The 14,620-nt window shown below is 40.1% G+C and overlaps 1 protein-coding gene across 1 annotated transcript in view; it reads left to right on the top strand.

The window, feature by feature from the left end:
- Positions 1-14,620, top strand: part of LIN52 (lin-52 DREAM MuvB core complex component) — a 23,228-nt gene that overhangs the window by 948 nt on the left and 7,660 nt on the right. Inside the window, exons 3-5 of the mRNA XM_072428766.1 lie at positions 5,693-5,730; positions 6,769-6,835; positions 11,493-11,576. Coding sequence (XP_072284867.1) covers positions 5,693-5,730; positions 6,769-6,835; positions 11,493-11,576 — 189 coding nt within the window. The remainder of the gene's footprint in view (positions 1-5,692; positions 5,731-6,768; positions 6,836-11,492; positions 11,577-14,620) is intronic.

The raw sequence follows: 14,620 nt of genomic DNA, 5'->3' as shown, positions 1-14,620 counted from the left end.
GGAATCAGGACCTCCTTCCTCCTATGGTGACCCCTCTTGTGATGGTGACCCCACAATTCTATCTATACAGAGGAAACAGGACCTCCATCATCCTGCTGGTTTTTATCTTCTTTTCTCCTTCTTTTCCTTCTTCTCAGCTAGAAGAACTTGGTGGTTAAAAGCCCAGGGGAAGATCCTATCCAAAAAACTATGGCATCCCCTTTCAAGTTGAGCTGTTCTAAGTAGGGAATACAAAAGGTTTTAGACAATTCTGCAAATAAGTAGAAAGGAAAACCAGGAAATGGAAGCAACAGGAGATTTAATTTCAAAATAAGATTGCTAAAAAAAAGTTTGGGTGGGAAGAAAGATTCATATTCAATCACTATATGAAGCACAATGGTTTGTGAGAAACTGAGAGGAGGACCAAGTCACTTCCGCCTACACTGGAGGAGTACTATGGGAAATAATGTATTCTCAGCATCATTTATTCAGGATACTGTCTGATGGGATATACAATTTTCCTTTCTCCCTTTCCACAGTTCATTGCCTTGCTTCCAAAATTAAGAGGCAACGCGAGGCGTCAAGGGGTTTGCCACTCCTATTCTGGGAACAAGGGGAGGGTTTTTTCTGTTGTTTTGAGGTTAGGTTTAACAAATTTTTTATTATGTCCTGATTCACGCACAACTTTAATTTTCTCATTACTAATGTAGTTGGAATCCTTCTGTTATCTAATTTATGCCCGGTGTGTGGGTCTAGGATTAGGAAAGGATAGGAAAGGATTCTGATTTAATTCCTAGTCCTTTCACATCAAGCCTATATGTGTCCTAAAGAATTACACTTTTAAATCAACCTTTGTTCATGTTCAAGATACCTGCCCAACAATCTCCAAAGCTGCAGCCTGCCCAAAACTGCAGTTCAGATACTGTTTGTTTAAAGAGGGGTCAAGAAGTTCCCTTTTCCAAATAATTTTTATTGTGAAAAAACATCAAGGTTTGTTCTGCCTCTCCAGTCTAAGCACTACAATGTGATCTCGATAACTTACAGTTGTGATGAGATGGCTATAACTGCAGTCTTAGGTGAATTGGCTGACAGTGACTCAATCCAAAGGACACCTTGTAGATCTTGAAGAAGTTTATTCCAAACTGTGCAGACAGGATATCAGCATTTTCCTCAAAGGCTGGTATTTGATCAGCTATGTCCTTCAAGTGAGCATGGTGCAAGGCAGCTTCAGGAGTGGGAATCTCATCTTTGTTAGTTGGAATCTGATTGCACTCAATGATAGTAGGCAAGGGTATTTCCAAGTTGTCGTTGAGAGGAGTAACTACAAGATCACTGGCTCTTCTACCCCAGACTTCTGTAATGCCTGCACAAGTACGTAGGGTATAACATGGGTATAGGGTAACATGACAAGGTTCTTACAAAAAATAAAACAATCATACAGTATGGGTCAAAGTTATACAACCAAAAATACATGAAATACCACACAAGTGCAGAAATAAAACCATAAACAGGATTGTGTATAACCAAATGGAACCTGAGTATTTTCATTTTTCTTTTTTTGTAATATTAGGAAAGGAGGGGTTGGGGGGGTCCGATCAGTTACATAAATCCACTCACATTCACTACATTAACCACCAAAAGTATACCATTTAGTTAGCAGAGGTATGTAGGGAAGCGCCTGAGGGGCTGTAACAGCCCATTATATTCTACTGATGTAGAGAAATGTATCCAGTGGTACCAAGTCTGGGCAAATTTCTCCACTTTCTTGGAATCGGTGGATATCATATTTTCCATATGATGGATATCAGTTACCCTTCTCAACCAGTGACTTACAGTCAGGGGGAAAGGTGCTCATCCAACAAGCAGGTATACGTGCTTTAGCAGCGTTCAATAGATGTCTTAAAAGGGAATTTTTGTTCACCTTGCGCGAGAAGTCAGAGACATGAAGAAGCGCCAGGGCTGGTTTTATTTTCAACTATTTATTTTTCAATAAAAATCCAATGGATCTCAAAGCTTTATCTTGAACTAAGAAATCTAAATATCCTGGTAAAAAAGAAGGCATTTTGATGGAATCAATAGCCTTAGTTATAAATCTGAAACCTGAGGTTTGCATACTTGAGCATCTTTCAGATTATTATTATTATTATTATTATTAAACCGTATTTATATAGCGCCAACATATTACCCAGCTCTGTGCATTAGACGGGTTACAAATGACAGACCGATACAGAGAGTGACACAGAAGGAGGAGAGGACCCTTCCCCAAAGAACTTACAATCTAAGAGGTGGGGGAAGTATTACACAATAGGAGGGGGATATGCAATGGTGGGAAAGTAGTGAGGGTTTAAGACACAGAACAAGACAAGTAGGTGAGGTTGAAGCGTTGGGTTTTGAGGGCTCTTTTAAATGAGCAGAAAGTAGGAGCAAGCCGAATAGGACGAGGGTGACCATTCCAGAGATTTGGGGCAGCTCTAGAAAAGTCTTGTATCCTTGCGTGTGATGAGGTGATGAGTAAGGAAGTTATTAGTAGATCATTGGAGGAGCGAAGGGAGCGGATAGGGGAGTATTCGTCTATCAGGGCTGAAAGGTAAGCGGGACACGAACTGTGGAGGGATTTGAAGGTAAAGCACAGAAGCTTGAATTCGACCTCTGCAGTGCATCTATTAGCAAAAAGTTGTAGTAGTATCATCCCCAGGACTTGGACGAAATGACATCTCATTCATTCCTTACTTGGAAAATAGTTTTTTAACAAATTCCTCTATAAGTGCGCTGTTATATCCAGTTTGTTGGTATTGAGACAGCTAAAGAAGCTGGGATTAAGACCAAACCTATGAAAATCAGATTTGGACCCCATGCAAAGGAAGGTGTTTCAAGAGATTTTTTCTGGAGTCCATATGGTTAAAAAAAATCTTTTCTTCCTTTTAAAAAAAACAACACACAATTCAGAATTTGGGATTAAGTGGCATCTCTTCAGAAAGAATCCAAAACAGCTATTGGACAAGCAATGTCTTTATCGGGTCCTCTCACTGCACCGACAATTTCATGGATTATTGACCATTGACAATACCTACAGTTTTCCATTCTGTTCTGAAAGGAATGACAAATCTAGTCTTTGGACAACTCAAATTACACTGGGGAACAATTTTGAAAAAATTTTTTGTTGACTTAAATTTTTAAGCTTATTTACAACTGAAAGTTCAGTTAGTTTTCTTCTATCACAACAGTTTTTTTTCTCTCCCACTTATATTAATGCGATTACTGTAGCGTGGATTTGTATAGGCTGTTAATTTACATGCAAAACGGTGTGATCAGAGGTTGTGTGCTGCTCTACATAGTGAAATGGCAACATTTATTTTTCTACCTACACAAGTATTTCCTTTCATATCATGTCTGGCTCTGCTGTTTCTCGTCGTAAGTGCCTAAGCAACCCTGATTCATTTTGTTATATCTGTGGCAGTTTCACCATTCCCAGTCAAATGGCGAACATTAGCACATTTGTAGAGCAAGCCTATTTGGCATATTTGAAAGTTACCCTTGGTGATCAAGATAAGTCTTGGGCTCCTCATGAGGTGTGCAAACAGTGTGTCGAGGGTTTATGGATGTGGACAAAGGGAACACGTGAAAAAAATTCAAGATATAACAAGAAAAATAAATGTAACAGAGTATCCTAGTCTACCATCGGCTTTACACCCAGTGGCTCATTCAGATGAAATCCCAGTGCCAGTTTTCGTTACACTTCCCTCTCTTATAGAAGATGATTATGGTGATGAACTAGGTCACAACAATGATGGAGAGTTTGAAATTGAAGAGGACTCTGTTCCTAAGTGATTTGATCAGCATGAGTTGAGTGATTTGGGATCGAAGAAGGCTTCAGAATTCTTACCATAAAGACAGAGAGTGCGTGAGAAAAAACTTATTTGAAAAAGGAACAAATGTATTGTACTTTCGAACCAGAGAAATTGCATTTCTGCAGTACTTTAGAACTGAAAGTGGCTTTTTGTATTGCCATAACATACCTGGTTTATTGGAGGAATTGGGAATTCCAATCTATAACTCAACTGAATGGCGACTATTCATCGATAGCTCAAAGCTTAAAGTGTGTCCTCCTTCACAATGACAATATATTTAGGTCAGTCCCAATTGGCCATTCCATCCACTGTCAAGGAGTTTCTTGGAAACACACGAGCAAATAATTACACAGAAATTGTCCAGAAACTCTTGGGGAGCTACAAAAAGCTTGGTTGCAATACCGTATGAGCATCAAGGTGCATTTTCTGCATAGCCATCTTTCTAACTTCCCAGAAAACCTTGGTGCAGTCAGTGATGAGCAAGGTGAATGATTCCCCCAAGATCTGAAGGTCATGGAAGGACGGTATCAGGGTAGATGGGATGTACATATGATGGCTGACTATTGTTGGAGCATCCGGCGGGACACTCCAGGAAATGCTATAAGCGTAAGGTTTTACCTTAACCGCTCACCCGATTAATTTTCAAATTTTTTACTTTAACAAATGTCATAGAGTAACAAATCCTTTGTATGAACAAAAGAAATGTAAATAAACAGTACATTCATGTTATTATTTCATTATTTTTTCATTGTATGTAAAATGTGTATGTTTTTGTGACAAAAATGGAGGGTACCCTGTATCATAAAAATTGGATGTAATGGCAAAAAACTGGGGTCATTGCTGGATTCACCACCCGAAAATTAGTAAAAAAAAAACAATGCCATGTTATTTCTCACCATAGGTCGTAAAATCTCTGGACTGGTTGAAAGTTTTACAGGCCCTGTTTCCTTTTTACCAACCCTTCCCCTTATTTTTTCTGAATGTTTTAAATGATCAAACAAATCCATAAAAATATTTAAGTAAATCATGCTTTTAAAAGTTTTTTGCGGAAATCTAAGAACTATGTTTGGTAGTTGAAACTAACTATTAGTATAGCTGATCTGGTGAAAGGAAAATTGCCTCCCACTAGACTTAAGCCATGTTCCACTTGATCACTGTCTGTTTCTTAGCTAGAAAAGCAAAAAATCACTGCAACGAATATGTAAGGCTGTTTTTGGTCCAATTGCCATTTCTTTTTTCAGCATTACACGTTGCTTATTTTGGCAAGCAAGGATCTGTCCTTTTTCAATGTCATATTGCTCTTAGCTGAGGTCTCCAACCCCTGGGCTGCGGCCAGAGAGTTGGAGGCTGCGGATGACAAGATTTGCATTAAAAGCTATGGCCACCAAATTTCAAGTTAACTTCAAAGCCCCCAAACATACAACTGTCGCCAAAATTGTTTGGAGTCAGATGAACATGTTTAAAAAATGTCTCAAAATCTTTTTAAATAATATATTTTTTTGTAATCCGAAGTTAAAGTATAGGCCAAATAATGCAGCAGAAACTGACAATGACAGAATCAGCGGTGGAAACCGTTAGTAACAGATCCTGCAGAAGCAAATCCCTAGTAATGGTGATTTGTTTTTTGTGAAATTCTGTAGAACTAAAACACATGACATAATAGACAACTTAACAGCAGATAGAAGAGGATAGAAGAAGATACTGAATATATAGAATTATTCCTGTAGCTTCCACCTGGACACATCTCAAAAGCTAAATCATCCTACCCATAGTTTTCCTCTGATTATTTTTTTTTCTGCATTGTTAACCTCACATATTTACAGGATCTGACTTTCTTTCTGAACTGATCTTTCTGTGTTTTGCAGTTCCTGGGGTTGCAGAATTTGCTGCCTCGTTTAAGAGTGTAAGTTCAAATGCTATTACTAGTGGTGCCTTTTTAAACAATGTCTTATACTTGCAGCTTTAGAAAACCCATACTTTTCAAGTAATTAGCTTAATTAGGAAGGTAATGTGCTTGTAGTGTAGCAGATTTGTCACTTGTTGATAGTGTTTTTATATTTCCCTGCATTAAACTGATGAATCCAATTTGAAACACTGGAGCCATATAATGACAGCTGAGATCTGGTATGGACTTAAACCAGTGGTCTCCAACCTTTTGGACCCATAGAGCCCTAAATGTACCGGCTCTGGACCGTGCATGCCGGTGTCACTCAAAGGGGAAGAAACTTCCCCCATAGTAATGTTGTGGTACCAGAGGCCGCCCACTCTCCCATTGCAGGCTCAGACCTGAGACACCACCTGCCTACCGCCCTGAGCCAGCGATTCTTACAGGGGACATGGTCCGCAGCTCTGGACAGTTCGCCCCCCCTCCGCACTGGGGCCCTTGTCCTGACCCTTCTGGGGGGGGGGGGGGTCAGTACAATGATAGGAGTACAGAGGGGTGTATATATTATATATGGGGGGGGGGGGGGTCGCACTGGCCAGAGCCACAGACCACCAAAAATGGACCACGGCCGCCGGTTGGCGAGCGTTGCTCTAAACTGATGTCCTTTCTAGGTATAAAAGGCCACATTTTCGAAACCTCTAACAGCAATGACCTCTATTACAGTGTGTTTGACAAAATAAAGTAATATATTTTCACTATATCTCCGTAGTACATGCACTTTCCCTGTTTTGCTTGTAAAAATTGCTGTGAACGCCTGCTAGAAATCAAGTGATAACTTCCTGCCATAGTTTCCAGTTTTACTTTTGGTGCACTGCGTTTTAAAGTTGTGTTGACAGTCCAGCCCAGGTATTTATGGTGGATTATGGGACACTTCACCTTTATAACATAAGGTTTTTCCATCTCTTCTCTCTCTCTCTCTCTCTCTCTCTCATAAATATTTAGCATTGTATGGACCTCCATTATCTTGTTTTTTATCTACGGTTCCTTTTTTCCCAGCCAATTGCAAGCTCCCCTCCAAAGTGGATGGCAGATTTGGAAAATGAGGACATTGAAATGCTAAGAGGTAAAATTCCAGAAATACTGTTCCGTTGACTTACAGACTTGGGAACATTGGATAAGTGTGGTCAGTGGTAACAGCAGCGAGGAGTATAGTTTAGTCTGGTTAAGGGGGGTTGGCGCTTTAGTTTAGTCTGACGTAATATGTAGTTCATAGCCAGCAGATAAGCACAAAACCTCCAATAAAGTAGCATTTGTTAGTTCCGCATTTCCATGATAATATGAAGGTAAGCCCACCAGCCAAAATCAAGTCCAGTCCTGTTTTGGAGTCCCAGGTAACAGTGGAAGCCAAACAAATCCTAAGTGGGTCCACAATGAACCCACATCTAAATGAACAAAAAGCTTAAACATGTGGCTTCTTAAGAGCCTGAGGCCCTAATCTAATGGGATTTTCTTTTCCTGTTTGCTAATTGTACTCTAAGAACAAAAGTAGATGATCCAAAAATTGGGACTTTTAAGTTCAATTCATGTAGGCTGAAAGTATAAAATCAGTAAAACTTTTAATTAAATACAATGTTACAATGAGAACCATAAAAACACACCACACTAATACATATCTCTTGCAGGGACACCAAAATTTGATGTTCCAGCTGTCAGTGCGTTTCGCGGAGTCTGAATTCGCTTCCTCAGGACAAGCAACGGGATCTGTGGTTTTACCAAATGATCATACAATAAATATTTCAAAATTTCAATGTATAAATCAATTTTCTTACAGAAATATGAAAAGTGCAACTCGCCAAACTAAAGGATGCTCATGATTGCAATTACATCTCTCTCATGTAGTATGGTGAGGGACAGGAAAACCGCTCCAAGAGGATCCTTTAAATGTATCCATAATTCAATTAAAACGAAAGAAGTAGGGATATAAAAGTAGATTGATTCGTATTAGGGCTCATTAAAGTAAATTGATTAAATTATTTTCTTTTGTCAATCAATTACCGGTAGTTTAAAACCATGAATTCATAATAACTAATTTAACGTATAAAAAAATCAATAAATAAATAATTACTAATAAATTATGATTATTCAAAATAAATACCACTCTGGTGTTTTACAAAACATAAATAGATGAGATATATATATATATATATATATATATAGAGAGAGAGAGAGAGAGAAATAAAAATGTTTAATTGATATTGATAATTTATTGCATTAAATAATTAGAAACCATATTAGAATTATTGAGTGAGTACAAACTTACCACTCAATATTATGTGCTGTCTGATGTGTGTGCTTCCTACATTCATCTCTAGTAGTGTATCCAAGGGGAATTTATTATGTCTATTTTACTATCAATTAATCAGAATGGGTGTTCCTTGAATAGATATCCCCTTTATATCCATATATTTAATTTGTCAGTCTTATACATGGACGCTATTCTTTTTCCCATTCATCTCTTGAGCTGCGGAGAGATGGGCGGACCTCGGTCTTGGGGTTCCGCCCACCAGCTCCTTGAGTGATGGGTGCCTCTCACAGCTCCGACGCTCCATGGGCAGTGCGACTCTTCTGAAGCCGCATCTGCCTGACGTGGAGTTAAACTCCTAGTTCAACCACTGGTCGTCCCCCACGTGGTCACGTCCCCCAGTTTATTTGCTGTGAGCAGTAACTGGTAAGATTTAGTTTTTTTCAGTCATTCACCAAGAAACTTTCCAAATATTAATGGCTGGCATCTTTTTAATATTAGGCTTCAAGGGCACCATTTTGGGTCACTTAGTTATTTGAAATACTGGTAAGCCACCTCATTTTTTCTTTTATTACTAATAATCACATGATGCTTATTATAAGGTTTTCCTGCGATTTATGTATCTATTCAAGAGACACCCATATTAATAGCAAAAGAGACATCACTTAATAAATTCCCATTGGATACACTACTAGACTTGTTTTGGACGCAGGAAGCACATACATCAGAGAACACATAATTTTGAGTGGTAAATTTGTACCTGCTCAAATAATTCTAATAAGGTTTTTAATTATTTATGTGATAAATGATCAATATCCATTAAACATATTTGTATTTATCTCCATATATATCTCAAAAATGTGTTTTGTAAATCACTATAGAGTGGTAATGAATTTGAATAATCATAATTCAATAGGAATTATTCATTTACTTATTGTTTTTTTTATACGTTAAATAAGTTAATATGAATTCATTATTTTAAAATAATTGAAAATAGAAATAAATTTAATCACTTAATGAGCCCTAATACTAATCAATCAACTGATTTATATCCCACTGTATGGGTAATCATGAGCATCCTTTAGTTATGTGAGTTGCACTTGTTTCATATTTCTGTAAGAAAATTGATTTATACATTGAAATTTTGAAAAATTTATTGTATGATCATTTGTTAAAACCACAGATCTCTTTGCTTGTCCTGAGGAAGGGGATTTGGACTCCGCGAAACGCGTCAACAGCTGGAACATCAAATTTTGTGTCCCTTTAAGAGATATGTATTAGTGTGGTGTGTTATCATTGTCATGTAACATTGTATTTAATAAAAAGTTTTTCTGATTTTATACTTTCAGCCTATATGAATTGGCCTTAAAAGTCCCAAATTTTGGATCCTCTACTTTTGTTCTTATGTTAATTAGGGATGTGGCCTTAAGAGTATTTACCCAGAGGGATCTGAGCAACATACATTTTGGCTGGTTAGTATAATGAGGAACAGATTTTTTTTTTTTGGCTGGTTAGTGCAATAAGGCAGCGGTCGCCACTGGTGATTTGTGAGAAAATTTTGGGGCTTCGCGGCTCTAGTCGGTGCACCCCCGAGCGGAGTCAGGAGAGGGACCCCAGTTGGGGAACGCACCAGGGAGAGCTGCGGGCCATGTCCCCCATACAAATACCTGGCTCAGAAAAGTGGGTGGGCAGTGTCCCTGGACACAACCCGCCCACTCTCCCATCGCAGGCTCAGATCTGCGATGGGGGAGTGGGCGGGGTTATGTATTGATTACGTCACTATGTGGAAGGATTCTCCCCCTTTGAGTGACCCCCTGCCCCCCGCGCATGCACGGGCAGGAGCTGGTAATTTTAGTGGTCTGCGGGACCAATAAGCTTGGCGACCACTGCAATAAGGCACATAGTGTTGCTTAAACATGTAAGAAACATGATTTGTAACTGTTTAGCGGCCTGAGGAACATAATGTGATGCTGCTTATTGGGGTGAAGACCATAAGTTTAGTTTGGTTTGTAGCATGAGGCAAACTACTTTCAGCTGCTTAATCTTATTGCAGTGAAGAACACGTTTTAGCTGATTAGTAGTGTAAGGAATATAGTTTTTTCACTTCATTTGAAGTCCACTCTGTCCGACTCTTTAGCCCCTTACCCCTCATTGTTGCTGTTGTCTACCGCCCCCCCGGCCCAGTATCACAATTTATGGATAACTTTGCATCTTGGCTCCCTCACATTCTTTCCCATGACCTGCCCACCATCATCCTTGGTGATTTTAATGTTGCACTGGATGAGCCCAACCTTCCCTCCTCAGCCAAACTGCTCTCCGTTACCTCCTCATTTGGACTCGCACAGCACATCAATGGCCCCACACACGTAGCCGGACACACTTTAGACCTGGTATTTTCTAAACTCTGCAACCTCACACTCCTTGACAACTCATCATTCCCCCTCTCTGATCATAACCTTATCACTTTCAACCTATCAAACCCTTGCCCTCCCTTGCCACATCCCTGACTTGGCCAATGGCAGAGAGATATCCGTAACCTTGACCACAACCTTTTCTCAAACTGCCTTCCATCCCTAACCCCCTCCCTCTCCAAAATCACCTCCCCAGACGAAGCTGCCACCATGTTAAACCACTCTCCCTGGCTTTGGATAATGTTGCTCCTGCCACATTCCGCTACCCTCGCCCTGCCAACCCCCGACCCTGGCTCAACAACCACACCAAACAGCTACAAAAGTCTGTTCGTGCAGCCGAGCGCAAGTGGAGGAAATCTGGCCTCAGTGCTGACTTCATGGACTACAAAGCCAAGCTACAAAACTTTAACACAGAGCTCACTGTCACCAAACAAAATTATTTCTCCGCAGTCATTTCCTCTCAAGCCTCCAACCCACGCAACCTCTTCTCTACAATTGACTCCCTCCTAAACCCCACACCTGCTCTAATAATAATAATAATAATAATATTAATAATAAGCAATGAGGTTTGCAGGCTGGTAAGCAAGGTAGGGAATATAGTCCAGTTAGTGAGATATTTTTTCCTAGTGAGGCGAGGCAGAAACCTTGAGGACAGAGTTTCTAAACCAGGGTTCTTCCAGGGGTTGTTATAATACTTTCCCTGGGTAATGAGAAATGTGTGCCTCTCAGGTCAGTGTGACACCAATGATCTTTTTGGCTATGTGTAAGGGTGACATTCATCCCACTGGCCAGCAATGTAAGAGGAATTCTTCCCACTGACCACCACACTAATGTACTGTGATTAGTGGATATAGTATATATAGCAAGGGTTCCATAAGACCAGAAAGATATTTCAAGGGTTACCCCATGATGAAAAGGTTGAGAAAATCTGCTCTAGGAGGTGCCTAGTTTGGGAATAGGTTAGCTGGTTGACCCCATTTAGTTAGTGGCTTGAAAAAGGTAGTTCATGCTTTATAGCAGTATATTCTCTGTGTACTGTATTTGGTGTAATTTTTTTGTTTCTCTAGAACTAGGAAGTCTAACCATCACTAATCTCATGGAGAAGGTTCGTGGACTGCAGAATTTGGCCTATCAGCTAGGACTAGAGGAGTGTGAGTACCTGTCCTTAGGTTGTACCTAAAGGATTTGAACAATATTAGAATTGAATCCTCTTTCACTTTGTGCAGTGGTTGCACAGAAAGATATACATTCAAATAGTCTTGTTTGTCATAGCAAGCAATTTTATTTATCAAGGTAGCATTAGGCTAATGTTAAAAGTAATTTTTTTCCCAGTTAAAATGATTTCTTCTCCCAGAGACCCAACAAGCCAGCAGTTCGTGAACTGTCCTCAGGGGGCAGCAGATATCTTTTACTTTTTTACAATCATGTTAATCTGCAATAAGAGGAATTCCCACATTTAAATTGACTAGCACTTTCTAATGTAAAATTTCAAAGAAAGAAAGGAATGTATGAAATAATCAATATCCTTTTTTTAATTTTGCACCTTTCTAACTCCATTAAAAGTGCATAAAATATTTTCCACACCATTTGATTTGAAAATTACATAAAAAGCATTGGTGAATCAAAGATGGCGCTGATCAAGGCCGTGCAGGGGTTTCCAATGGCATTTTTTTTTCAACAGCTGAAAAGCCAGCGCAACCCCTATACAGGCAGTGTTATATGGCTGCTGGTATTTTGGAATGAGAAGCCTCAAGCTGTGCTCTGCAATAAATGCAAAAAAAAATTGCTACTTGGTGCATTATAAATGAATTGTAAGGTGTTCCTTTGCCATGTGCGGTGCTGAGAATGATGCCCTGATATTTTGATGATGACTTGATAATTGTGTTTCAAGGAGAGTGAAGAGTACAATGTTATGTATTAGAAGTAAACACCCAAGGACTAGGGGTACAATGTACACCTTGTATGTCATTTTGAAGGTACAGATGCATGGGTAGGTAGATTTTTTTGTACACAAAAAGATAAATGTGCCACCTGGGTCCACTGATAGATATGATGGTAAGTACAGTGAGGGAAAGTATTTGATCCCCTGCTGATTTTGTATGTTTGCCAAAATAATAACCAGTCTGTAATAGTAATGGTAGGTTTTTTGTAGGTGTGAGAGACAGAATAACAAGTCAGAGCTTGATGTGCATTGTAATGAGTGAAATAAGTATTTGATCCCCTATAAACTAGTCTGGAGACTGGCTAGGCCACTCCAGGACCTTCATGTGCTTCTTCTTGAGCCACTCCTTTCAATGCCCTGGCTGAGGCTAGGAGGTGCTCACCCAAGATTTTGACAGTACATGGCCCCGTCCATTGTCCCTTTGATGCAGTGAAGTTGTCCTTTATCCTTAGCAGAAAAACGCCCCCAAAGCATAATGTGTCCCTCTCCATGTTTGACGGTTGGGATGGTGTTCTTGGGGTCATAGGCAGCATTCCTTCTCCTCCAAACACAACGAGGTAATGCCAAAGAGCTCAATTTTGGTTTCATCTGACCACAACACTTTCACCCAGGATCACTCATGTTCATTGACATACAGAAGACGGGCCCGTACATGTGCTGTCTTGAGCAGGGGGACCTTGCGTGCTCTGCAAGATTTCAGGCCTTCACGGCACAGTGTGTTACCAATTGTTTTCCTGGTGACTATGGTCCCAGTTGCCCTGAGATCAATGAGTTCCCCCCGTGTAGTTCTGGGCTGCTTCGGCACCGTTCTTATGATCATTGCAACTCCACGAGGGGAGATCTTGCATGGAGCCCCAGACCGAGGGAGATTGACAGTTATTTTATGTTTCCTCCATTTGTGAATTATCACGCCAGCTGTTGTCACCTTCTCACCAAGCTGGTTGGTGATAGTCTTGTAGCCCAGTCCAGCCTTGTGTAGGTCTACAATCTTGTCCCTGACATCCCTAGACAGCTCTATGGTCTTGGCCATGGTGGCTAGTTTGGAATCTGATTGATTGCTTCTGTGGACAGGTGTCTTATATACAGGTACTGTAACAAGCTTGCATTAGGAGCACTCCCTTACAGAGGGTGCTCCTAATCTCAGCTTCTTGCCTGCATACAGGGAAGACACCTGGGAGCCTGAAATCTTGCTGGTTGATCAAATACTTATTTCACTCATTACAATACACACCAAGCTCTGACTTTTGAGCACTGAGTTTTGAGGGTTCTTTTGTTATTCTGTCTCACAGCTACAATAAACCTTTCATTACAATTATAGACTGGTCATTTCTTTGTCAGAGGGCAAATGTACAAAATCAGCAGGGGACCAAATACTTCTTTCCTTCACTGTACGTTGACTGGGCATATGGATAGGTAGTTAAGTGTGCTGTCTGGGTACACAAATGTGGGCCATCTATGTGGATTAGTTGGTAGGTGGGCTTTAAAAACACGGATAGGTGTGCCATCAAGTATTCTAATAGGTAGTAAGCTGTACAATGATTGGTAGGTTGATGTGCTGCCTAGTGCATGAATAGGTAGATGGCCATTTAGTATATGAATTGGTAGCTACCCTTAAGGTAGGTAAGTAAACTCACAGTGACTCTCACACACTTCACGTGTTTGTCATGGTTATTATTCCCACTCCGTGCACAATAAATAGTTTGTGAAGCTGCCAGCAGTCCTCGCATTAGTTGTGGGTGAGAAGAGACCCGGTCATCTTCTGTTATTACCTTTTCCTGTGTCATTTTGCTCTTCACCTGCTGAAGGAAGAGGACCTGTCATTTACCCCCATTATTCTAATAATTGACAATTTTCCTTTCAATGTGTGTGACCTCCACTCTTCATCTGCCAAGAGAAGAGAACCTGTCCTGAATGATTTATATCTCAGCAGTTCTTTAATTTTGTCTGCTCTCTCAGCTCTCTGACACATTGTAAATTTCCTGAACTTTTCATTATTCTGCGCTGGATAGGACTGTGGAGAGCAGGATTTACAGCACAAATAAACATCAAGTCTATAAAGTGTGTTACCGATTGTACGCCTGTCAGCGGACTCGTTCAGTGTACAATTACTATTCCAGCCACGTGTGTGACACATGTGGCATTCTCTGCTGTTATGTGCCTTTCTTGTACATACCATGTATGATAATATTCTTCTGCTGTGTGTCCCCTCTGTCCACATGCTTTATTTACCATTACACCTCTGCTATGTGCTTC

The sequence above is a fragment of the Pyxicephalus adspersus genome, chromosome 12, assembly GCF_032062135.1.
Source record: "Pyxicephalus adspersus chromosome 12, UCB_Pads_2.0, whole genome shotgun sequence".
NCBI lineage: Eukaryota > Metazoa > Chordata > Amphibia > Anura > Pyxicephalidae > Pyxicephalus > Pyxicephalus adspersus.
This window is presented reverse-complemented; position numbering and strand designations above follow the sequence as displayed.